The 27959-nt window shown below is 37.8% G+C and overlaps 1 protein-coding gene across 2 annotated transcripts in view; it reads left to right on the top strand.

The window, feature by feature from the left end:
- The window catches only part of WDR7 (WD repeat domain 7), a 389130-nt gene that overhangs the window by 319985 nt on the left and 41186 nt on the right, over positions 1 to 27959 (top strand). For both annotated transcript variants that reach the window (XM_050767826.1, XM_050767825.1), the window contains one exon: positions 46 to 145. In XM_050767826.1, coding sequence (XP_050623783.1) covers positions 46 to 145 — 100 coding nt within the window. The remainder of the gene's footprint in view (positions 1 to 45; positions 146 to 27959) is intronic.

The following is a 27959-nucleotide window of genomic DNA, read 5'->3' as shown; positions in this document are numbered from 1 at the left end:
CCTGGCTTCTTGTTTTTGTTTTTGTTGTTAAAATGTTCAACTCAGGTTCTACATGGTCAGCTATTATGAGCGGAATCACAGAATAGCAGTTGGAGCTCGCCATGGTTCAGTGGCCCTGTACGACATCCGGACTGGAAAATGTCAGGTAAATAAATCATTGTGACTTCCTCTCCATAAAGCGTGGAAGTTATTGAAAGGAGAGAGAGACTAGCACTTCACCAGTTGACGTGCTGAGCTGCTGGAACATTATGGATAATGCTAAAGGGATCAATAGTTTAATGAAGGACGCACAGAATATAGAGCCCTACTGTCTTCATTCACTGGGACTGAAGGGTTGCCACAGAAGAGTTCATAAGAGAGCCCAGAGTAAGGTGGCACTGCTGACAAACTATTTTGCAATACGTATTTTCTTATTTTAAACCGAGTTTTCTGATCTTATTTTTGCCATGTGTTTTCTGAAAAGTTTGATGATATGTTATTATGATATAATGATTGAACAAAAATTAATTTTCTCTAAGCGAAATGAGGTATTTCACAATTATGAGACAGTGATCTAGTCAGAGTTCAAAAAAGAAGAAGTCACAACAGCATTCATTATAGTTCTATGAAAAGGAAATAGATGCTGTACTTGAAATACTACTTTTTATACTTTTATAACACTCTTTATGCTTTTATAACACTTCACTGTTTATGAAAAATTCTTGATTTTGTTCCTGATGTTGATCACCTGATTCTTAAAATATACCAGTTGGGAAGAGAGGGCAAATCTAACCCCACTATAGATATAAAAGAATTGAAACATAGCCTTAAATCACTTTATCCCAGAGTCTCACTGTTTCTTCCCAAAATCGGGGTTAGGCTTCACCGTGATCATGGTAAATGTATAATATTGCATTGGTAAATAGTTCCAAGTCATAGCTTATTTTATTTCTTTGTAGCATTTATTAATGTGGATATATTCAACCATATTATCATATTAGGAATTTCCAGAAGGATAGGAAGAAATTCATAAGGATGTAGCTAAAATGTTAAACTGTCTCTTAAATTTAATGATCTATTAATTAATTATCTAAAAGCTTGTCTGACTTTTTTCCATGAAGTAGTTCTAAGAGATGGTAACAGGTGTTCAGGTGTTGGGGGTAAAAATTTCAGGGCTCAGATAAGTTTAGGGGACACTATTGGAAGGTTAAACAGCTTTCTTTGTTCAGACCTTCTCAAAGTCTCTAGTGTGTGAATGTGCATTGAACATTTTCTGGGAGTGCATCAAGTATGCACTATTTGCCATATTTGTTTAACTGTCAAATATTTTTGTGTGATTTTTTTTTTAAGACATTAACTCCCCACCATGATCTTCCACTGTGGGCCCTCACTGAGAACAATGAAACCACTCCGAATACTTGTTTAAAAGTTAAATTGCATGTTGTTTATAAGATCCTTTCATAAGAGAGACCGGTTCTGCAGAGAGCATTTTAAGATTCTCTTTTGTTAAGACAGTTTTTAAAACTGGAGTATATTACTGCTAGTAAATTTGAGAGAAGTAAACCGCAAGCATCTACCAGGTAAAGAAAAAAAAAGAACGAGGCAACAAGGCGACCTTGTCAGGCTTCTTTAAAAATGAAGTGAGGAAATCACAGGGAGGACTCTTTTTTACCACATAAGACACAGCTGCCACCAGCAGAGGAAAAGTGAGGCGGTGTGAGCACTGTGAGGTGAGCCCAAGATGAGTGAGAGAATTTCTCATTAAGAATTAATGAGAAAAGACCAAGTTGTACTTCGGGATATATTTCTTTATTTTTCTTCCTACTAAGTGGTCTCAGTGAAGATCTAGGTAACATGCAAAAAAAAAAAAAAAAAAAAAAAAATTGAATATCTTATGTTTTTCAATTAAAATACTTGAGAAATGTTTATCAAAGGCATTCTTTCTTAACACGAATATGTAATGTCATTCATATTCCATTGTATGTATATCATTTTGGTATATTTAGGCATTTTATTTTTTATTTTTGTTTTGTTTGTTTTTGAGATGGAGTCTCTCTCTGTTGCCCAGGCTAAAGTACAGTGGCGTGATCTTGGCTCACTGCAACCTCTGCATCGCGGGTTCAAGCTATTCTCAGTTCAAGTGATTCTCACTTCAGCCTTCTGAGAAGCTGGGATTACAGGCGCCCGCCACCATGCCCAGCTAATTTTTTTGTATTTTTGGTAGAGACGGGGTTTCACCATGTTGGCCAGGCTGGTCTCAAACTCACGACCTCAAGTGATCCGCCCACCTCAGCCTCCCAAAGTGCTGGGAGTACAGACATGAGCCACCATGTCCAGCCTATTTAGACATTTTAGTGTCCCCATAATTTTTCCTACCTCATCTTCTTGATTTTGATACCTGAAGTTATCAACCCAAATTATTGAATAACATTTACCTTCCACTTCTGTATGAAAGAGAAGGCTGCACCTTACTCTCATCATTCAGAACATGAAAGCAAAGCTCAGTCTCTAAGGTCAATCATTACTTTTGTTAGTTACCAGTTATAACCAGTGACACTGAACTCCTAAGCTGTTCTCTTAATTCTTTTATGTTACTAGCATTATAATATTTGGGAAAAAATGAGCCAACATTTGAAGCAAAATTCATAGTATGGGTAGCGTGTTTAGAAATGATGTATTATAGGTGAATCAAAGGATCATTTTGAACTAAGAATGCAATGAAGCATTTCTTAAAGAATCTGTTGGAATCAGTTAACAGAGGATGTGGGACAATTTTTTTTAGCATGAACAAAGACATAGAGATACCACATAAAAATACATAAAAAGGGATAACTAGAAAATTCATTTGGCTGTGGGGTTATGGTCCCAGTTGGATGCAAAAATAAGACATGATCAGTTAGATGGTGGGAATCACACTGAAGGGAAAGAAATGATCCTGAGGCTGAGAAGAGGCCCAGTGGGGTCCGAGAACCCATGACTGAGAGACCAAAGGGTCATATGTGTCCCCTGTTGTCATTGTGAGATTGGTTGGTAAAAGATAAAGGAAAAATTAAGTCCCTTTCCCTTACCTTTTGGCATTGACTTCTACCTTTTTTTTTAATTTTTTTTTTTTTTAAGATCTGTTATTCCCAGATTATGCAAAACCACAGGATAAATATGGCATGTTGGTCTGAAACATGAATTGTCCTTATATCAAGGGTTGACAAACTATGGCCTGAAGCTAGCCCACCACTTGTTTTAGTAATTAAAGTTTTATACGAACACAGGCACACACATTCATTTATATATTGTCTACTACAATGGCAGAATTGAGTAGTTGTCACTGGCAAAAATTGTTCTGTGGTCCACAAGCCTGAAATATTATCTGGCCCTTTACAGAAAGGGTTTGCTAACCCCTGCCTGAAATAATTGAGGAGGAAGAGTCAACTAATTTAACAGTGATTTAAAACATTATAGTATAATATAGAGGATAAGGATAACTAGAAATTTGTGTGGGGTTGAACTCCATCTCTATGTTAATAATTATTGATATAATCATATGGATATAAGGTTAATATAATTAACTTTGTATCCTTGGAAAAGTTTATCAACTTCTGTAAGCTGAAGCTTCCTGATTTGTAAAATGGTAACAGAAATAATGTCTATTATTGTTAGAAGTATTAAAGAGAAATTTATCTACACACTTGTTAACAAACATGGTAAAGCAGACTTTTTCAAAGGGGGACAGGGTAGTGGGCATAGTGAACACTACAACAGGGTCTCGCAGTGAGGGAGAAGACTCCAGCTCCTGCAAGGACAGTTGGGGATTTATAACAAAGGAGCAGGGTGGGGTCGGTGCATGGAAAATTGCAGTTGGCCCTTGGACAAGGGTTTGGACTGTGAGGGTTCACCCATACGTGGATTTTTTTTCAATAAAAGTTACGTCGAGTGTGCCTTGCCTCTCCTGCCCCCTCTTACACCTCCTTCACCTCTTCTGCCTCTGCCACCCCTGAGACAGCAAGACCAACCCCTCTTCTTCATCCTCCTCCTCTGCCTACTCAACATGAAGATGAGGAGGATGAAGGCCTTTATGATGATCCATTTCCACTTGATGAGGAGTAAATAGATTTTCTCTTCCTTATGATTTTAACATTTTCTTTTCTCTAGCTTAATTGTAAGAATACAGTATATAACACATATAACATACAACATATGTGTTAAATGACTGTTTATGTTATTGTTTAAGGCTTCTGGTCTTCTAGTACTCTTAAGTAGTAATCAAATTTGGGGAAAGTCAAAAGTTACATGTTGATTTTTAACTGCAGGGGTCAGCACCCCTTACCCCTGCGTTCTTCAAGAGTCAGCTGTACTACAAAGAAATATCAAGGATAAGGGGTTTCTGGCTAAGCTGACTTGACAGGATTCTTGCTGAAGGCAGGCCAGGGGATTAAGATATTGGAGGTGTGGTCAGATGCCCAGGGAGGGGGATCTCCTCCTAACTGACTTAGGATTCTTGTTCAAACTGCATTCAAGTAGGACAGAGAGGGAAGCCCAAGTTCAGGCCTAGTCAAGCAGGGAACTCAGAGGAGCCTGATGAAGTTTTTGGTCAAAGGAGAGAGTCCATGTCAGAAGTCAATATGGTAACTTAGGTAAAATTCTTAGCCAGTACCAGCCAAGTAGTTAGCATTCAGTAAATGTTGGCGAGTATTATGTTAAAATAAAGTTGTAAATATATTGTATTACAATTAAATTCCATTAATTGTAGGGAATTTTACGGATGAAACCGGAGACATCTAGGCTTTTGTAGGTTCTAGGGCTAGGAGTTCACCCTGCTCAATAGGGAGTGCTTGGGTGGGAAAGTTGAAGCAGCACTGCCTTAGGCCATGTGAAGGTTTCCTTTCTGCAGGCTGCTCTTGCCTGTGGTGGTAGCTGAGTCTCCACTGATTATGGAGATGGGCAACTTTGATGCAATTCAGTAGTTAAAGTCCTGCTGTGCTGCCGACAGCGCTTTTACTTGGGAACCGCCAGCAATTTATGAATATACCTGACTGGAATTTTACTTAATTTTTTTAAGTATCTAACTCCCTGTGAAGAAGTGCTTAAATTTTGTTGATAGGCTGTGCTCTTGCTAAGCAGATGAGTTAGGGTCCCTGACTCCTTAGCGATCCAGAAATGTGTTTGGTTAAGTCAGCAATGAAAATCTTCCCTCTAGCAATATTTGCCTTTGGTTTGGCAGACTTGATATCATATCTCACTGATTTCTAATCCTTTCTGAATGCATTCTTTCTAATAACTGCTCGTTCTTTGCAAGATTCTCTTAGGTTCATGTTAACTAGCTTTCCTAGTGAAGTTTGTACAGTCATCCCTCGGTGGAGTATCCACAGGGAATTGGCTCTGGTCCCCCCGGGATACCAAAATCCATGGATGCTCAAGTCCCTGATATAAAATGGTGAGGCATTTACATATAACGAAGGCACATCCTCTCATATACTTAAATCACCTCTAGATTACTTATAACATCTAATACAATGTAAATGTCATATAAATAGTTCTACCGTATTGGTTAGAGAATAATGACCAAAAAAAGTCTATACACATTAAATGCAGAAGGAACCATCCATTTTGCCTCCAAATATTTTCCATCAGCAGTTGATTGAATCCAACGGTGAGAAAACCGTGGACCGACTGTACTGTGTCACTTGGTGGCATCATCCACTTTGGTAGATGTAGGCATTTACTTTCTTCTCATGCTTTTGTGAAGGGCTACAAAAAAAAAAAAAAAAGCAATGATGTGTTAGAGAAAGAAAGTGTAGATGAAGACTTCTCTATATCAAATTATTAAAATAACTTTACTATTGAAAAGTTATAAGTTCCTTAAATAACCTGTTCTTAAAGCTTCCTGTTGTCTAGTGCCTGGTACATAGTAGATGCACAATGCAATGCATGTTGTTCAACTAAAAAACTCTGAGGCTTTAGAATAAAAAAAAACTTTAAAAATATAATATGACATGATAAACCAAAACAAACTGTGCTATAATTATATCAAATACATTAGTTTGGGTATACTTATATTTCAGTATTTCAGAATCACGTCATCAAATTGTTGGTTCTGTATAGAGAGAATAGGATATCTTTTCAGAAAAAGCATTGAAAAACCTTTCTTTTGAGTCATAAAAGATCTATCTATATTTCTATATTAAACCATTACCAGGCCTGCCATAGGCCAGATAATGAAATAAATAAAATAGAAGCAAAGATTGATGATATCTACAGAACTGTGGTCTAACTCTAACCCCATATAGAGCAGGAAGTAAATTCTGGAATGTTAACATGTGCCTTGTCATGCAGCCTACAGGATCCCCTCCAACCCACACCTTCTAGCTTCCACCTTTACCGAGCCACTGAAACCACACACACCCTTAGCATGGCTTCATACAACTGACTTCCCTCTCTCTCAAATTCTATCTCCCTTAACTTCCATAGCACTGTCACCTGCCTTGGTTTGCAACTATCTCGTTTACTGGATCTCCTAATCTCTTAGAGGACCTTAATGTTAATTCTTATCACTCTACTGCCCAGGGTACAGATTTCTTCTTTCATCTATTCTTTTTCCTAACTTTGGCTGAAAATCCATACATTGTTATTGATACTGATTATTCCCTGTAAGCAGGTAAGACAAATCAGGTCTCTAGCCAGGGCCCTGCCTAAACTCCAGCTCCACGACTTCTAACAGTCTGCTAGACATTTCCATTTGGATATCTTTTGTCTCAAATTCAATGTGTCAGACAATCTCTCTAGCCCCTACTTGCTACCAGCATCCTTTCTAACCTGCCTTTTCCTGTAACTGGCATAATAATATGGCACCACAAGTCATGTTGCCTCTCCTTCACCCGTCCATGTCCAATTACTAAGTTCAGTTAACTTTTCTTTAATGGTATACCTGAAATCTAGCTTTTCTCTCTGCTGACAGCCTAAATTAGGCTCTTGGCCTTTCTTCAAGGCCTTTGAGATTCTGGTTTTGATCATCATACATAATCCTCCCCTCCTATGAGCTGTTTCATTCAATAACCCCATTCTCCATCATTCCCTATCCTCCTTTCCCAGGTTACACAGGAAGTATTCAGAAATATCTATTGGATGATTTATTACAAACACAGTAAGGATTTCAGGAGATGCCTGGTTCCAGTTACATTTATCTTTATATTATATTGAAATGTCTCACCGAGTAAATATGTAGTTACTTTATACTAATAGGTGAAGCACTCCTAGCAAACAAAAATGCTGAAGACAGTCCACATTAAAATAATGAGTGTTGGCTCTGTGTTTGTTAATGGTTTCATTAATGCTTCTGTTGGAATTTATTTTTCCGGCCCTTTGTGTTACTTATACCCCTTGTAAGTTACACGGCCCTCTCAGGCTCCTTATTTGTATTCATATTTGTTGCTCAAAATAATTATTTTATTGTTGGTGTTTATAATATGCCAAATTTAATGTGATCTCTAAATTCAATTACTAGGCTATTTATTTCCTCTTTCTTACTAGAGAAGGCAGTGTGGTTGCGTAGTGAATAGAGTAGATTCTGAAACTGAGCTGCCTGAATTCAAGTCCTTCCTCGGCTTCTTCTTAGTTTTGTGGCTTTGAGCAAGGCATTTAAACTCTCTGTACTTATTTCTTCATCTATAAAATGGACATAATGACACTTCTAGCATTGTGTTATAAATATATGTAAAACAAATATCAAAAAATGTTAGCTATCCTAATTATTATTTAACCATCGGTTTAAATAAGACTAAATCAGGTCACCCCGTTCTGTTCCCTCCTGCGGGATATACTACTTCATACTGGCTAGATCTGTTGAAATTGTTTTCTTAGGATTTTTTTTTGGCCTTTTTTTTTAAAAAATTATTATTATACTTTAAGTTCTAGGGTACATGTGCACAATGTGCAGGTTTGTTACATATGTATACATGTGCCATGTTGGTGTGCTGCACCCGTTATTGCTGGGTTTTTTTCCCCCCGGGACTATTTGAACTAGTAGTAGAATGAATACAACATCAACCAAGTAATTTGCAAATTTCAAGATTATACTTACTGATCTGTCCTCATTCATCTGGCTTAATAATTGTCACTTTGTCTATCCTGATTTTTTTTGGTACATTAATCTGTTGTCCTACTGATATTTTGTTCTTCAGTGTTTTGAAAAAATGTATTATAACATAAATATTGCTTTTAAATTACTGCCATATTAGACTCCTTCTGAGTAACGTGATTAAAATTTATTTAACAGACTTTTTTAGAACAGTTTTGGGTTCATAGCAAAATTCAGCAGCAGGTACAGAGATTTTCCATATACCTCTGCTCCCAGGCATGCATAGCCTCCCCCATGATGAGTGTCTCCAATTGACGAACTTATACTGACACATGGTCACCAAGAGTCAATAGTTTACATTAGGGTTCACTCTTGGTGTTGTGCATTCTATGGGTGTGGGCAAATATATAATAGCATGTATTCTCCCATTATTGTATCATCCAGTATAGTTTCACTGCCCTAGACATCCTTATTTATATAACTTTTATGAATTTTTTTTTTTACGGTAAATTCTGGATGAGCACTGCTAAGTCAAAAGATTTGTGCATTTTATTATCAGAATGCTCTGATGCTGTTTCACAAATAGTATACAAGCAACTTTTAAACTGTGGGTGTTCTCATAAAAAATGGAACTCCCAGCAGGGCACAGTGGCTCATGCCTGTAATCCCAGCAATTTGGGAGGCCGAGACAGGCAGATGACCTGAAGTCAGGAGTTCGAGACCAGCCTGGTCAACATGGTGAAACCCCGTCTCTACTAAAAATACAAAAATTGGCTGAGCATGGTGACAGGTGCCTGTAATCCCAGCTACTCGGAGGCTGAGGCAGGAGAATCGCTTGAACCCGGGAGGCGGAGGTTGCAGTGACCCGAGACCACACCATTGCACTCCAGACTGAGCGACAAGCAAAATTCTGTCTCCAAAAAAAAAAAAAAAAGGAAAACCCACACTGTCGGCCTGTTTTGCCTCCTGTATTTGTCATCTTAGACAACAGATTGTTTCTCCATTTATTCATGATTTATTATTTATTTTGTTTATAAAACAAACTTATGATGGCTCTTATGTGTGCCAGACACTGTATTACAGGCAAGAGATCAAAAAGTAAATATGAACTGTTCCTACCCTCAGGGAACATAATTTGGTATAGAAGGCAGATATAAATCCGTAATTGAAGTGCCGTGCACAGCCTTTCAAGGAGGGCAGCCTGGAGTGATAGGGAAGAAAGCAAGAAGAGCACTAGCCCAGATTTATTTAGGGTCTGGGGAGGATTGGTTAGGAAGGGCTTCCTGAAGGAGAGGATACCTAAACTGAGCAATTAACAATTAGGAGTTAGGGAAAGGAGGGGAAGGGCAAGGGACATTATTCCAGGCAGAAAGTATAACATTTGCAAAGCCCAGAGAACCAAGAAAACATAGGGAAAGAATGCTTATCAGAAACATCAGAAATGTTTCCCCTGATATGTGTGAATGGTTCATATTACAGCAATTTTCAAATCAGCATAATATGGGGAATTTCACAAATCCTAAATGAGAAACAGCTATTCCAATAGATAAGCAGAGACATTTCTTATCTGTGGTTTATTACATGCTAAATCAGTAATATAGACATTGTAAACAAAGTTACATAGTATTAGCAAAATATTAAATAACTGATTGCTGACGTTCTCTATTAGCTAAAATTATATTTTGGGGGATGAGGACTTAGCAAGTTATGAAAATGTCTTCAGTGTGTGATTTAAAGCATTTAATGAAAATGAGCCAATGTAATTTTCTATGACAGATTTAATTCTGTCAAGCACTCTAAGACACTAGGTAGCAAAAGAAAGCTGATATTCAAGTCTAAACAGAAATGTCGGCAAACACACCTATATTAATGGAAGTTTGGAAAACAATGTGTTCTTCTCTCTAAAAATAACCAAGATTTTACTTCTAGTTAGGAGGAGCAGTGGACCTTAGGGATCTTGTGGACAGTAAGATTGATGTTTCTTTGAGGCAGAATTTTGAGCTTCAGGCACAGTTTTCACGGAGCAGAAGTCTATAACGCTTATACATCAAGGGCACTTACGTGGTGATGGCAAAAATTGCAGTGAGAATTGACTACAGTACTTAGACAGTGACATTTTAGGTATTTTCTTCCTGCTCTTTTCAGCAGCTGGTTTTATGGCAGGTGTTTTCTGTGACATTCTGGAGCAACAACCAGAAATATGGCATCAGGGGTGATCATAAGATGAATGGTTGGAGAAGACAATGGCTTCCTGACACTGCATTGAAGAACTGCCTAACAAGCTACTAGTTTTAAAAGTGAAATGCTATTTAGAGAAGAACTTCTATGTAGAGAAACAGATATCTAGAACAATGCCTGAAATTAGACCATCATTTATTCTGAAAGTTTAAAATTTTTTAAAGAATAGTTTTAACTGACCGTGTGGAGAAGTATTTTTCTGTTATTTATCCCACCACTCATGAGTACTTCTTGGTTTTTGTTTTGTTTTGTTTTTTGTTGTTTGTTTTCTTTTGTTTTGTCTTTAGACGGAGTCTCACTCTGTCGCCCAGGCTGGAGTGCAGTGGCGCAATCTCAGCTCACTGCAACCTCTGTTTCCTGGGTTCAAGGGATTCTTCTGCCTCAGCTGCCTGTGTAGCTGGGATTACAGGTGAGTGCCACCATGCCTGGCTAATTTGTATTTTTAGTGGAGACGGGGTTTCACCATGTTGGCCAGGCTGGTCTCAAACTCCTGACCTCAAGTGATCAAGTGATCCACCCACCTCGGCCTCCCAAAGTGCTGGGATTACAGGCATGAGCCACCGCACCCGGCCATGAGTACTTCTTATGTCTGTGTTACACTTTGAATGGCAATATTTAAGAATTTCGTACCAAGAAAAAATAAATTATATCCTTTGTAATATCTATAATGGGATGAGACAGAGAGTTCTACATTTACAAACTGAGCAATTATTATAAGCATTTCAACATCCTTGCAAAAGCATTTGATAGGCTAAAATGTACTTTGATTAAAAATTCACATTATTTTATCTATGTCTTAATGCCATTCTTTCCCATCTAGCCATTCTCTTTTTCTCTTCAACACTAAAAAAAATATATAAATGCCTAATATATATACATATGTGTGTGTGGGGGGGTGTATTCCACATATATATAGTCCACAAAATTAGGAAATATGAGGTAGAAGAGTCCTAGTACATTGAATTCATTCTGGATTCACTGCCTCATATTCTTCATATCCACTCTGAGTATATAAAGAATTTAGAACAAGGCCCGGCATCTTAATAGTTATTTATCAAATATGACTCATGAGTATTCTAAAACATATGTAATGAGGACATGAGTTTGTCATTCCTGATAGGTTGTAAAGAGATGTTGATGCTGATTTCAAGGGTTTTGTCAAGATTTGGTAGGTCCTGTCTCAAATGGAACTTCAGATGGACCTCAGGTCTAGTAGAGGAAGAGGCACACACTCGGTACCATTAAAGCCCTGGATCCAGGACCTCAGCCCCAGAAGTCGGTCACTTCATCAAAAATGTTGCTCAAGTGTAGGATCATATAAAATGATGTATGTCCTAAACCATTTCCTTTTAAGTTTTATGAAGATAATCTTATTTCCCATCTCTTTTGTTGTGGGACCAAAGACTCTTATCTCCATTGTTGGTCCATTGGTTGTAGTTCTGAAACATTTTTCTTGCTAAGACATACCATTTTCTGTTTAAGTGGACTGACAAATTAAAGATACTTATGAAACATTCTCAGAGTATAATTCTAGATTTTTGTGTTTTTTCCAATCTTTTACGGTCATGTCACACCTAATTTCATGTGTGTACATGTTTTTTAAAAGCCCCCTTTCCACTCTTATTATATGAATTATATATCCTATGTAACCCGACTGCATTGCCAAGCACAACTAGCATTAGCTCGTCTTGTCTTGTCCTTTCCTTTCCTTTTCCTTTTCGTTTTCCTTTTCCTTTTCCTTTTCCTTTCTTTGCTTTTCTTATCTCTTTTCTTTTTTTTTAAATGGGAATCTCACTTTGTTGCCCAAGCTGGAGTGCAGTGGCTGTTCACAGGCGTGATCATAGTGCCCTACAGCCCTGAACTCCTGGACTCAAGTGATCCTCCCAAGTAGCTGGTACTACAGGTACACACTACTGTTACTCAGCTTTGGTTAACTCTAGGTCATAGAGCTTAACTAGTTACAGCAATAGTGACTGGGATTCTCAGAGAGCAGCCTCCCAACCACGGGCATTGCTCATGTGCTAGGCACCAGTTAGAATATTTGACAGAGGGAATAAGAGTCTTGGTTAACCCCACTAGTCAGTAAAGTGCAAGTCAATTAAGAGAGATTGTGTTAACATGCCTTCGACATATGATATAGAGAAGTATTGACATGGCACTATGAAATGCAAAAGGGAATGACTACCTGGGTGGGCAAGGTATTTACAATCTGGCAGGAAAGACAAAGATGAAACAAATAAGTATAATAAAGCTTTTTGGTGCCACAGTAGAATGTGACAGTCCACAGAGGAGGACAGGCTGAATCTTGTGGAGGGGAGAAGAACATGAAAAGGTTGATTAGAAGGGTAATGTTTGGGCTGGGCGTGGTGGCTCATGCCTGTAATCCCAGCACTTTGGGAGACTAAGGCGGGTGGATCTCAGGGTCAGGAGTTCGAGACCACCATGGCTAACATGGTGAAACCCTGTCTCTACTAAAAATACAAAAATTAGCCAGGCATGGTGGTGGGCATCTAATCCCAGCTACTCGGGAGGCTGAGGCAGGAGAATCACTTGAATCCAGGAGGCAGAAGTTGCAGTGAGCCGAGATCACGCTCCTGCACTCCAGCCTGGGCCACAGAGCAAGACTCCATCTCGGGGGGAGTGGGGGAAAGTGATATTTGAGTTGACCCCTGAGTAGGTGTTCTGTGGGCAGACATGGGAAAAGAAAACTTGTCATCAACAGAAGCACAGAGAATCATTTAGCTGATGGTGCATTCCAGGGACTGTAAGGTTTTTGTTATGCCTGAAGCAAAGGTTGCAAAGGAATGTGAAAGTGTGATAGAGGAGGCTGCGGACAAGCCTAATGGTTAGGAGGGATGAGATTATGGAAAGCCTCCCCTGGACAGATTGCTTTATAGTTTGGAGTCTCATGAGTCAGCAGTGACAAACACCAATGCCTGCAGAGACGAAGAAGGTGGCATAAATTAATAAAAGATCAGCCCTCTTTGTTTTTATTTTTCCAGTTTTGATAGTACCATCCAAGAAATATTTTCCTTTTTAATTCTACCATCTGTAAAACAACAGGTAAAGCCTTGAACAAAAAGCCAACTGATACTCTGCTTCAGTATTGGAATTGAGAGGAGTGGAGACTGTGGCAAACCAGAGGGCACATGCTCTATGTAGAGGAATCAGATGTGCCTCAGATCCCATCACTTGGTGCCAGGTGAAAGTGTGGACCTAGTGTTGCCTGATCTTCAGATTTTTCAAGATAAGCTGAAAATCTGGATTTTTATTTTAAAATCTCCCAATTTTTAATTTTTAGTGGCTGATTTCAGAAGTTGAGTGCATAAATCAATACTCTGCTGAATGCCTGGTGTTGCGCTCAGAGAAATCACTTGAAGACTTTGAAGCAGGGAAGCAACAAAATCAGATCTTCAATTTTGGAAGGTCGCTGTCCACACTGCTGAGGTTGAATTGAAGAAGGTTTGCTCCTGGAAGCTTTGGGAATGATGCCAGCACAGTTGGTCAGGGCTTGATTGACATCACTGGTGGCTGGGTGAAGAAAAGGAATAAGAATCATGACAAATAGCAAGCAGATTTTGATGAACCTTAAAATACAGCATGTTAAATATATACACTAAGTAAAAATAGAAATTGATACTATAATGCAGAAGCAAAAGCTTTTTTTTCTGAGAACAGTGAGAAAAAGGATGTGCTACAAACTGATGGGAAAGACAGACATGAGACAACGGGAAGATTTAGTTTAGGTATAGGCAGGAATTTTTAAAAGAAAAGAATTATAGAATTGTTAGATTTAATAATTAGATATTTCATCTGCAAAGTAATAGCCACAAAAAGGCTGTAAATTAATTTATTATTTCATACAACAAAGCATCCAGAGGTAGGTAGTATGATGAGCAACTCAGTGGTATCCTCAGAAACCTGAGTCTACCAGGAAACTCTGTTTTGCTTATGCAGCATCCCAGCCTCTTTGGCAGGACTGCCTCAGGGTACAAGATGGCTGCCACTGAGCCAGCAACCTATGCAGAGGATACCATCCTGAGGCAGAAAGGAGAATTGTAAAACAAATACACCCTTTGAGAAAATCCCCTTCTCTTGTCTTTTTGACCAAAATCGTATCACTTACCCATTCAAAAACCTGTTGCTGGAATGAAAATGGAATTTTCGTGATTGACTGAGATTCATTCCTGAGAGAGGAGAGGGCCTCACCCTTCCCTGAGCACAAGGGAGGCAACCAACATTTGCCCTCCCACGAAAACTTGCTGACATCTGCCCTGGAGTATTCTGAGGCAAGTCAATAGGAACATAACTGTTGATGGCAGAAGCTTTGGAATACATCTGGGTTTGGGTAGATTCCCTTTCGCTTACTGTCCTTGAGACCCAGAACAAGTGACTTGCTCTCTTTAAACCAGCTTCTTTGCCTGAATGATTTTAGGTCCTCTTAAAGATTAATCAAGCCAATGTATGTAAGATATTTAGATTCATGGCTGTTATATTTTAACTACTCAATAAATCGTGATGGTGGGTTGATTAATAATCATCTTTAAAGGGCAGTGCAGTTAATTTGAAAGAGAATTTTTGCCTTGGTCTAAGAACAAACCTCTTGCCAATAGGAAATATGTTAAAATAACCCCGTCTCTACTAAAAATACAAAAAATTAGCCGGATGTGGTGGCGGATGCCTGTAGTCCCAGCTACTTGGGAGGCTGAGGCAGGAGAATGGTGTGAACCCGGGAGGCAGAGCTTGCAGTGAGCCAAGATCGCGCCACTGCACTCCAGCCTGGGTGACAGAGCGAGACTCTGTCTCAAAAAAAGAAAAAAAAGTAACTAGCCATTAATTGTAAAGTTACTTTAAAAGTTCTCAGCTGTCCCCTTTATTCCTACTGAAACTGTGAGCTGGGATGTTAAAGTGCAGGATAAGCCTTGGAAGATTCGGCTCTGATCCATTCTGACGTCCTGCACAGAGGCCAAGGCCCGCTTCCCCACGGCTTCATTGCACTGAGAGGAGAGGCTGGCCCAGCTGATCTCTGTTCCTGCTTTAGAGTGAGCTGTTAAGCAGCTTGTAGACAAAGTAGGTGGTTGGAAATAATTTGCATTCATTGCTTTGAATGTTTAACTAGTTAAGAAATTCTGCTCCTCCTAGGCCGGGCGCGGTGGCTCAAGCCTGTAATCCTAGCACTTTGGGAGGCCGAGACGGGCGAATCACGAGGTCAGGAGATCGAGACCATCCTGGCTAACACGGTGAAACCCCGTCTCTACTAAAAAATACAAAAAACTAGCCGGGCGAAGTGGTGGGCGCCTGTAGTCCCAGCTACTCGGGAGGCTGAGGCAGGAGAATGGCTAAACCCGGGAGGCGGAGCTTGCAGTGAGCTGAGATCCGGCCACTGCACCCCAGCCTGGGCGACAGAGCGAGACTCCGTCTCAAAAAAAAAAAAAATAAAACAAAAAATAAAAAAGAAATTCTGCTCCTCCTTTAAAGTATCATCTTAATCTAGAATATTCATTAATGCAGAGAAAGGTATTGAAAACGTAGTTTACTTTCAAAGGAATGACAAGAGCAAGAAAACATCTGTATAATGGTCACCACACCAAGTAAAATGCTTCTATATCATACATACTGAGAGTGGCCTTTATAGTAGTAAGAAAGCCAGCTGCTTAAAGCCTCCTGAGTTTCTCTGGGTGAAAGTCCCAGCAATATGGCATTGTTACTGTGTTGCTGTAATTTATGTAAATGTGTTGTCAGAGATGAATTAAAACTTACAGTTGTAAATCTACAAGGACACAGCCATAACTCACACAGATTTATTACTTGTAGACACGTATATCAAGCCTCTGGAATTACCGCCTCTACTGTAGACAGAGGTTAAAGAAGAAGGCAACAACTTACATGCCATTATACCTATACAGCAGTTTGTCATTCATTGGTAGTGGTATTAATACAAAATGCAGGCATGTGGACTGTCCTTCACCCAACACGGCCTAATCCACAAATGTCAGCAAGAATGCCTGCCTCAAAGAAAGAGAATCAAATGAGGAGTCCGAAAATTTACTTGTGTACCCATTTGCTGTTTGTTGTTTAACTTCTCTGAGCCCAAGTTTATTAGGTATAAGACAATTTTTTAAAAAACCTGTCGGTGCCCCGCAGTGTACTCTGCATGGCTTTTAGTGAGATAACCATGCATGCATTCATTGATTTAAGAAACATTTGTTGAGTGCTACTATATATCAGACACAATACTGTTTTTTAGGCTAAAGGAAATGGTTTCATCCAACATCCTTATTTTTGCAAAAAAGAGAGAGTGAGATGAGAAAAGTGAGATGCCTTCTAGAAGTAGGTATGTGAAAGGGCTTTTGAAAATTATAAAGCCCATTCGAGGAGAAATAATCATTAATTGTAATACAAACCCAGTATCTCCTTTATATGATGATATATGCGTGTTTAGTTCTCCATGGATGTTTCCATTTGTCTAGGAGTTCCTTTTATATAAATTTACTGGGCATCGCTATTGAGCATTGTTCTTTCCAAACCAAGTGACATATCAGAATCATGTAGGAAGTTTCAAAATAAACTCCTCCTTCCTCAGACCTCCAGAGTTCTTTCATTCAGAATCTTTCAGGGACACAGGTATCTACATTTTCATACCATTCCCGTATGTAATTCTAAGGCAGGCTGGATTGGAAACTCTGAGTTTACGGAATAAAATAACATACTGTATGAGGAACAAATAATATGTGAATTAATATTTAAGTCCCCAAGGCCTATAAAATCAAATAATTTAAAAATAAGGAAAAGTCATTTACTTTAGATCTAGAATCATACAGGCTGAAATGGAACTTTAAGATGAGTGGAATTTGATTTTGTTATTATTATTGAAAAGGCAATGTAGCAACAGGATTAAAGCAAGGTTTAGAAGGGAAAAACCCGTGATATTCCCACAAACAATGATTTTGGGCTATATACAGGTTATTAATATGTGTAAGTATAGGTATTTGCAGTCTATATACTCCTATATTTGCTTTGAAATATTATCTGAAATCATAACATTTTACTTAATAAGGTTTTAGTTATTCCTTCTACCCAGAAATTTCTGTGACTGTCCTGAGCTGAGTTAGGGCTAGGATCCTAGATTTTTGTGTTACATTTGAGAATTTTCCTGTGATGTTATGCTAAACTACCCAGCCAGAATTTTAAGTCCCTACTGTTGAAGACACATAGAGCCTCCTTTTCTCTCCGCAGTGCCCTTTTTGATGTCTTTTCGGTTCTTCAAATTACAACAGGAGGGAGCCTCTATCTGATAAAATCACTAATAGGAAATGTGCTTAAGGAAGTCACCAATATCTTGTTAACCCTTTGTAGCTTTGCCCTGAACAGGGACGTTTTCTCCAGCTACTCAGATCAACACAGAATTCAGGGTGCCCCTATCTCTAGATCTCTCTCACAATTTGGTAGACTCTTTTCTTTTGCTGCAGCATCCATCAAATAATTTCTAAATGTAACAAATAGTAGTTACTGCCTACTAGCTACTAGGCCAGTTCTGCACACTATCGAAGTACTATATTTCTATTTAATTATTAGGAGGAAACTAGTCTCCTCTATGGAGATAAGTAGAAGAACACTTTTAGCTGCCTTACTTTCCCGAGTGGTAAATCCGGTGAAATTACCAAGATATTAGCCATTTCTATATTTTGGGAAAATACTGAGCATTTAGTTTGTTACTATATCCTTAATGATGCACTAAAGGAAACTATGCACCACGGTTTTCTGGTGGAGCAACCAGAGACACTTCCTTAACCAGCAGCCATAGCCTTTTTCTGCCAAAGCCACAGGCCAGTCTGAGCTCTCCTCTAAGTGTCCTCCACCCACAATGGCCATTCCATGTGCTCCAGAGCCAAAGTAGGGACGCACGGTAGGCTGTACCAGAGAGCTCTTTTCTGGCTTTAGGTCATGGTGAGACATAGAGGAGGTTCAGGTTGGTTCCTGGGTGCTTCCATTTTAGAGACTCAGAATGTTTGGGAATTCTGAGCTATCCTTTCCCTCAGCCATATTTTTAATGCAAAGGGGCTTCTTAGAACAGCCCCTGCAAAGGGACTGTTGATCCCCATCTACAAGCTATGGCTAGCACCCCCAGATTGCATCTGCATACCAGAAGCTCTGGCAGTGGTGTGGAGCCGTGTGTAGAAGCCTAAGACCTACAGAGTGTGATTTTACAAGGCTGAGCCAGTTCATCCACTCATTCATTTAACACATGTTAGCGAGTAGGCGTGTGTGCTGGGTTCTATGTCAGGCAGTAATGTAGAATGGTTAGCAAGACAGGTAGTGCTGACTAGCTCCATGATAGGCTAAAGAAGTTAAGCAAATAGTTACTCAATTAAACACATTATTACATTTTGCGATAAATACTATGAAGAAAAGTGTAAAGTGTGGCGAAGAAGTATAAAACAGGGAGAATTAAAAAGGATGATGTCCAACCTTTGTAAGAAAGTGACATTTAACTCAAAGCTATGTGTAATGAGTAAGGGTTACAGAGACATCAAGTGGATGAGAGAGAAGAGCATGTGCAAAGGCCCTGAGGTAAGAAAGATCTTAGGGTCCTTGAACTGAATGGAGTGAATGGGAGGAAAGGGAACCTGACACAAGACAGATAGATGGGCCACAGCCAGCTCACCAGAGGCCGTCGCCAGTCAGGATGAGGAATTTTGATATTATCCTCAGTGCAGTGAGAAATCATGAAGGGTTCTGAGCAAGTGACATTATCTGATCTGCTCTTTTAAAAAGATCATTTTCGCTGCTGTGTGGGGAATGGATTCAGCAAGATAAAAGTAAAATGGGGAGACTAGTTTCAGGCTATTCCAGAAGTACTCCAGGTTAGAGATGACAGTAGCCTTGACCGTTATGGAGACAGTGAAAATTGGGAGAGATGAATCAATTTAAGATAAAGTCTAAAGGTAAAATTGACTGAACTTGTGATGACTTTGGTATGGTTATTAAGAGAGAATGAAGTTTTGAGGATAATTCCCAGTTTTTGGCATGAGGAACTGAATAGATGGGAAACATTGGAAGAGGAGCAATCTGTGGAATAAAGAGTAGAAGAAAATTAATAGTTCAGTTTCTGATGTTAGCTCTGAGATAACTAACAAGTATTCAGCTATATACATGTGGAGATACCAAGTCTTTAGCTATATGCATGGCTCTGGAGCACAGGCATGTCTGTGGTCGACATAAAAATTTAGGTGTCATCGGCTTGTTGATGTATTTAGAGCCATGGCAACAGATAAATGTAGAGTGAGAAGAAAATAGGGCTGGGACAAAGCCCGGGAAAACTTCAGTGTTTAGAGAGAAGATGGAGAGATGCATCTGGCAAAAGTGGGAGAATGGATGGTTTGAGGGCATGAGGAAAGTCAGAACATGGTGATGCCACAGATACTCAAAGAGGAGTGTCTCCTGGAAAAAATGCTGCCAAAAGGCCAAGAAAGATAAAAATTATGAGAAGTCCATCAGATTTGGCAACAGAAGCTCACTGGTGACTTTACAAAAGCAAGCTCTGTGCAGTAGTGAGGTAAAGGCCTGGCAGCAATGGACTAAGTGGGAAGGCAGGCCAGTTGAGACCCGCTTGGCTTGAAAAGTAAGAGGAGAGACAGAAGAGAGTTTTGCTTTTTAAGATGTCTGTTGTTACAGGTTCTGCAGGGTATTTCACTACTGCAGGAGAACAACTGACCCGTGGTTTACCAAGGTAAAACCCTGAGTGATAGGAAAGGGTTTAAAAAGAGATGTGAAAGATATTATTTTGGATATGCCATGAAAAAAAATACTCCTGCACATTGTTAACTGATCAATGTTAACACTGTTATTCTGAACCATTTTAATATCAATTTAATGTTAACCCCCAAAATCCAAAGGGCATTAAGTCTGTGCTGATGAAAGTAATGAAGGGGGATCATTGAGACAAACCTGAAATCCTAGGTTTGTGCCAGAGGCCCATGTCTGACTTTAAAAAGGGCCACTTGTCCAGGGATTTCAAAGACACGCATTACTTTAAAATTTGGTGGATTTCAAAGGCACCAGCTTCTGAATATTCTTTTTTTTTTTTTTTTTTTTTTTGAGACGGAGTCTCGCTCTGTCGCCCGGGCTGGAGTGCAGTGGCCGGATCTCAGCTCACTGCAAGCTCCGCCTCCGGGGTTTACGCCATTCTCCTGCCTCATCCTCCCGAGCAGCTGGGACTACAGGCGCCCGCCGTCTCGCCCGGCTAGTTTTTTGTATTTTTTAGTAGAGACGGGGTTTCACCGTGTTAGCCAGGATGGTCTCGATCTCCTGACCTCGTGATCCACCCGTCTCGGCCTCCCAAAGTGCTGGGATTACAGGCTTGAGCCACCGCGCCCGGCCCTGAATATTCTTAAAAGACATTGTGCTAACAGGATTAATGAGCATATCTGTTTTGCCAAGGACGAAACATTATTCGTTTCACAACAAAGGCTTTCTTTTCATATTAGCAAAGGTATCAGAATTGATCCCCACAATTGTTAGAGGCCTTTTCTTCATTTTTGGGGGGTGTAGAGTCAGTTTTGGAATTTTCATCAAGGAAAATTTTCATCAAGGAAATACAAGAAGGCTTATGAGCTTGAGCTATATTCACATGGTTTAAGCACCTCACTGAAAGAAGGGCTTCTTTCTGAATTTTCACCTTTTTCCGTGAAGCAGATAGAGAGCTGTTTACCACAGCCTTTGTCTGGGTTTGGCATTGATTTTAAATCACCTGGATTGATCATGTGGTTATGGGACTTAAAAAAATCCCACCAAATACCAAAGCCTCTAAACACAATTAGAATTGAGGGGTTTTTAACCTGCTAGCATTATGTCCATAGGAGTACATTCTAAATTATTCTTAACTTCTGCTCATGTTAGGTGGAAGTAAAGCACCATCGTAACGTATAGTGTCTGAGGTTCAGCAAATGCTCTCCAAACACGTAGAAATGTTCCTAGTTTTCAAAATGAGGAAGCATCTAAAATCTATGTCTGTCTTGGAGTATTTCACTGCCTCGGCAGCTTCCTCAGCCAATAAGAGAAAAATATGCAAATCAACCAGCTGTCATATCACACACGCCTCAGCTGCAGGACAACAGCAGGACTTAGGCAAGCTGATCTCAACCAGATTTGACAAAGAGGTGGAAGGTCTAAAATTAAATAGGTCAACACAAATTCTCTAATAATAGGTAGATGTGAAGGGACAACAAGGGGTCCCAGAGGAGAACTGCTTTTTAAAGACTGCGTATACTCTTGCTTTTCATTTCAGACTTCTCATTGTTAGCAGCATTTCAGTCTGAACCGCCTTATTTGATAATGAAATGGTTCCTGTTTTTACCAAATACCTTTAGATTGTTACTAAAAGTGGCGTTTTTGTGAAGTAAATATTTACAAGCTTCAAACTACTTTAAGAAGCCACCTTTCCTATTTTAAAGGCAGTAATTTTTCTGTTGCTTGCTATAGTACTTCAGTTTTGTTGTCATGGTGACTAGATAATCTAACTTTTCAAAAATGGAAAGCTGCTTCTAACTATATTGCACCAACCTACCAGTCACAAATGTAGAGTCCAGAGTGGACAATTTATACTCAGTTTCTCTCCTAGTTAAAGTCTAGGTTTACTTTATAGACATCATATTTCAATAAACACACACACACACACAGAGAGAGAGAGAGAAATAAACTCCCCGTCAGTTTCCTAACAGTAAAACGTAACCATCAACAAAGAAATTATTTTTTGATTCATCTTCTTACCAGTCAAAAAATGTGTCCCCAGAATAAGTATAATTTTGAAGCATTCTTGTGGTAGCATCTGGCTAAACAATATAGAACTGTTATCCTCAATAGCTGCAAATAATTGTCAGTGAGAAAAAGAAACAAGATAGTCTCTTATCACTAGAATAAACAAATAGATAGCATTCCTTTAAAATACAATTAAAATGCTATAAAGGATCAGTGATTTGTTTCCTAAATTCTCTTACATACCATTTAATACAATTGCAGTTTTTTCTTTTTTAATCTTTTTTTAAATATTATAACAATAGGAACATATTACACTTCTTCCTATGATGTTTGAGGAATGTTTAGTTATCACAGCCTTGAGGTAGGGCATGTTTTAATGCTTAAAGATATTATTTTATCTGTTTGAAAAAAAGAAATTTTAATTGTGAAAAATAAGAAATAAACCTTAAAAATGTTCACTGTCCTATTTTCTTCCAGCACCTTTTCTTCATGTTTCAAGAAAGATGGCTTTACATAGGAACTTAGAAATAACACCTAATCATTAACAGAATGATGGATGTGATGAATCACCTTTTTCTTGAGAAATAATAAATCAACATATTCCTACCCATACATTTTTACTGAAATGTATGAAATATTAGCATCATATATTTAACAAAGTGTCAGTTTCAAAAATTGCTGGCAAAATGTCCTGAGAACCAATAGAATACATTTAAATGTTATGTTCCTTTTTCGGAAACAAAGTTATTCAAATATAATTCACACTTTCTAAAATGTAGCATGGTTATAGTTCTTCTTTACTGTAAGTAAATGGTAAACATGAGCATGATCTGTTTGAGCACTGGCAGTACTAGACACCAAAGTTAGCAAAGTAAAATCTCCCAAGTTGGAATGTTTTACTCCCAAAAAAATTTGGTTAAACTTTGATTTTAATATTATAAACTAGAATACTTCATAACACCATGTTTGCCCTTTTTGTATTTAAGTCATTATGTCTTAATCACTATTTATGCAGCACTTTTTAAATGAAACCTTCCCCTGGGTTCATTTTTAGGCAGACTTTATATTGAATTGTGTTTGGATTTTTTGGAAACCTCTTTGAAGGATGAATTTGTGATTGCTAGTTGCACAACCAGTTTCCTTTATTTTCATTTTGGGGGTGTTTTTCCTACAGCAGCCATAGTGTACTGTGGGAAGTAGAACAGGGCAGTGCCCTTCCCTGACTGTATTGATTTGCCCTTCAGCTGTGTGCAATGCCGAGAGAACCTCGGGCCTTGTTGTTGATTATCTACACAATGTCTCTGGGAGCATTATTGACCCATTGCTGCTGACTGCCTGTGGCTCTTGATTTTTCACACCGTCTCCATGACACTCATAATAAAACATACTATCTTATTGCTACTCAGCTCTGGGAGCCAACTGATTCAGCCTTAGAACACCACAGTTTTTCTGGAGAACATTTATTGTATGTGGGGTAAAGTGTTGTGCAGTTTTAGGATTCTGTCCTGTATGGTTTCAATAACTACTTCTATAGCAAGATTCCACACACTGTTAAATTTTTATTGTCTTAAAAAAGCCAGTGCTAGCTTTGCATATATTGTCAACGTGAAATTTAGCATGATTAATATAAATGTTATACTTTTAAAATAATGGGCTAAGGAAAAGAATATTTTGGATTAACATTAGGCTTGACATGTTGCTATAACATGTATTTTCAAAACTAAATTTTAAAATATATCACAAGGATTATGCTATGATTTGTTACTGTGCTATGTATTTGTTATAGTGAATGGGGAAGAGGTGGGGGATATTGAAGTTTCTGATTGTATTTGATTAGTATGTTTCTAATTTGCCATTCTCAAAATGTCTTCCAAGATACATTTTAACTTCTCTATATCAAGTACATGAAATCAAGTAAAACCTTTCCTCTTAGTTACCTTGAAAGATTTTTTTTTAAATTGAAGCTTTAATCAGTGGAAAATGGGTCTCCTTGAGCATGTATTTTTGTTTTATATTGTTTTATGTTGGAGGTTTTATGTATTTTATTAATATATTATTTTTAAAAATTATTTCTGATATATTTACTAATCCACAATTAGCGTTAACAGGTATTGTACTCTAAGTGCTGATGGAAATTATAGCATGTCAAAAGGAGCTCAGAGATCCTAAGAAACAGGCTTTTTCTGTTGGTAGAGTGAATAAATATACATATTTCTTGAAGAGAGTTTAACTATTTTCATGTATATTAACTGCTATTACTATAGGAAAGGCAATATAGCTCAAAAAGGGGCAATTACTCTATATTTGTGTTGGACATTTTTATAGGAAAGATAGGTCACAAGTTAGGTTAATATCATTGGTTGCTTTTTACTGAAGTTGTTTAGAGGGTTTTCATTAGAACAAAATTTTCTTTAGCAAACCTACTTTAAATAAATTCAGTCTTTGGGAATTAGAGCTAATTTCAGCTTCTTAGTGTGTGTATATATACATATATATGTGTGTGTGTGTGTGTGTGTGTGTATATATATATGTATATATATATTCCACTTCATGAATTCCCTGAACTAGAGTCTGTTTCCAAATATCTACTATAATACTGATAGCGATATGTTCAAGGATTAGTAGCTCACCACTTTAATATGTTTAAAATTTTGATCATTTATATCAGTGAATTTTGCAATTTAAGAAAAGGATCTTGCTTTTAAACTGTCGTATTATCAAACTATCAACACTTTGACATTTTGAAATGATAATTCCTTTGTTCTGGCTTGTGGATTTAGTTTTCATGTTTTATCATACTTTAGTAGATAGATTTTATGTTTGAAGCGTATATAGTTTTCTAAATGTATGCTTTTAAAAATGTCAAACCATTATAAAATAAGGATCTTTAAATTAAAGCTTTCGGAAGTATGGCTTCAGAGGGTGGGGTGGTATATAGTATAGCCTTAGTGGGCTGCCTCTGTATGACAGATCTGTACAGAACCCCAAACAACAAAGTTGTCCCTAATTTTAATCTAGCTGCTTCTCAGCTAATTTACTTTCAGTTTATGTCCATTTGATGTAAATAGAACCCAATGACGGAAAAAAAAAAAAAAGAAAGGAAAGGCATTCCACTTCTCATCTCTCCAAATTAGTGGTGTTCTATTGAATTAAAAAATTGAATCTCCTCTCATCATTTTTCATGCCAAATTCATGACATTTTAAGACACAGGATGAGAGTAGATGCCATTAAACCTCTGTAAGCCTCAAGCAGAGGCCTTTTTAAAATCAAGGTCCATAGGCTTAGGCAACAGTTCAGTAACCTTTGGGAAAACCACAGGGTGTGTTTTACCTATTGTTATGCAAACATTGTTCTTCCAGAGCTGACCTTTACTCACAGGGATTTAACAGCCATAGTAAGTCAGGGTTTGAATTCTCTGTGTCTGAGTTGCGGATCAAGTTTACAATAACCATGTTCACAATTGTTTTGAGCCCTTCCACCTGATGGTTTTTGATAGCATGAGGTTTGTGTTCCATTTAAGCCTAAGTATTTCAGTATGTCTTTGGACATTTAGAACTGCTTGAAAGTGTACGCAAGGCTTCCTCTAACTGAGACATAATCATCAGGTATTGCAAAGGTTAAGCCTTATCATCTGTACCAAAAAAAAAAAGGTGAGGTTTCATCAAAAACTTCCATCCTCACAACCTTTCGACCACAATTTGATGATGATTATTGATTATCTTACAGCCTTTCACTCACGCTCTGCCACCGCGGCCAGCCCTGATATACAGATAGGGCTGCAGTCCAGCTAAAATAAGACTCCATCTTGATAATGGACTGAGATGAGATACTGTTATTTGATAAAGATAATTGATGTTTCACAGTGAATTGGAAAGCAGCTTCAAGTGCACCATATCTGGAGCTATATTCTGTCCACAAATATGGCAGTTGTTTATAGAACAAAAGAACTAAAGTTATGTATTTGTGCATAGCCTTTTAAAGCATTTTGGTGCTATGATTTTTTTTTCTTTTGTGCTTGATTATTTTAAGGTGTAATACAGAAAAAATTAGTAAAGAGTATATCACGTTATTTTTTGTCTCTGGTTTCAGGTTACTTTGTTAAAATTGTACATGGTGTGGGTGTTATTGATCAGCTCCCTTGCAGACTTAATACTTAAATCCTATGCTTGGATTATGATGAATCACTATCATGCGTAAGCTGGGTATCTTAGGTCAAAGTTAAATTTCATGTTATCATTAATTTCTTGAACATTTTACATACTGTGTGAAAACACAATTTAAATTATTGATCGTAAATATCATGTCTCCTGGAAAATGTAATTCAAATAATCTGGGAATGCAGACTGGGTTTCTCCTCATTTATTATTAACAAATTTCTCTAAAAATAACATGTAACTCACTGTATGTGTTTGTTCATCACGCCTCCTTCAGCCACCAGATTTAAGTTGATTAAGGTATCATTCATCTTAGGTACTGTTCATCCGATTTCTTTTAGTCTTATCACCTTCGTAACCCCTAATTAAGCAATAAGGCTTGACAGGGAGTATGGTTATCATGAGATAATGACACCCCAAGTGTGTTGTGAGGCATAAGGTTCAGCTGAGTGCTTCTAAACCTCTAGGGGTGTGATTATCTCATGATAAACATACCACGTTGCTGCTCATTGAGATCATTGCTGCATGTACGCACCACTCCAGTTGAGGTAAAATTGACATTTCCTTGCCCACCTTCTCAGCCAATCCAAATTAGTGCTTTTATAAAATTGTTGGTTCAGGTCTCAGATTTATAAGCAAGCCAAAGTTTAAACCCATAAGCTTTTAGTTTATTGTTTAAGTGGTATCAGTTGAACATGCAAGTACATCTTTGAAAAAAATATAAATTTGTTTTTTAAAGGTAAGTTTCCTCAGAAGAAAGACCTCATGGAAGGCAAATGTGTGTGTGTGTGTGTGTGTGTGTGTGTGTGTGTGTGTGTATATTATATATATATATATATATATATATATATATATAATCATCACAATTTTGCAGCAGTTAATAGACCCTACTCTAATAAAAAAAAAATTGGACATTCTTATAAATTCAGAAGAAGCATGGTTGTGCTTTAATGCAAATAAAGTTATTAAATAGTTGGAAGTTCTATAGGGAATATTAATTGGATGTTTGGTTTAGGAAATTCTTTTTAACTTATTTGCAGTTATCACAGTTAGTAATAGACCAAGGGAGAGGGGATGGAGAAAAGTGTTTGTTTTGTAGCCTTGTTTTTGTTCCGGTTTCTTGTGAATTGATCATATTTCAGGGAAGAATAATTTATATGTTTTTTATATTGGCTCTGATTTGGTATTTAACAGAAAAAATTGAATTATCTACAGTAATTTTGGTTTGACTATTAAAGGAGAAAAAGATGTCAGCTTTTAGATATAACTCTCAGGAGTATATGTGTGTATTTTTTTTTTTTAAATGGTGAGAATACCATGGCTAATTTTATCATGTTTTCAGCATGAATTTAACTGTGTCTTCTAAAGCAACATTATTCATTAGGACTTTCTGTGATGATAAAAATATTCTGTATCTGTACTGTCCGGCGTGATAGCCATTAGCCATACATAGCTAATAAGACTGAGGAATTGAGCTCTTTATTTTACTTAGATGGCATATTCTAAAGAAAACCCTTGAAAGTTAATTTTTCTCAAACTCCTCACAAAATTTCCAATAGATGAATTATCTTATGGCTTTTAAAAAATGATATTTTTTCCAAGTAATTAGTTTATTTGATGGTCTTTTTTATTTTTGGTGTTCAAATAAGAACCGGAAGAGTCTGTTCATTTTATGAAGATTTAAAATTCTTCTTAGTACAACTTCTACTCTAATTTGTATGCAGTTTTCAGAAGGTCTTGTCACGTAGTTAGGCATTTAATG

Source organism: Macaca thibetana, chromosome 18 (genome assembly GCF_024542745.1).
Source record: "Macaca thibetana thibetana isolate TM-01 chromosome 18, ASM2454274v1, whole genome shotgun sequence".
In the NCBI taxonomy this organism is placed as follows: domain Eukaryota; kingdom Metazoa; phylum Chordata; class Mammalia; order Primates; family Cercopithecidae; genus Macaca; species Macaca thibetana.
Note: the sequence above shows the minus strand (reverse complement) of the source record. Positions and strands in the feature narration are given on the sequence as shown.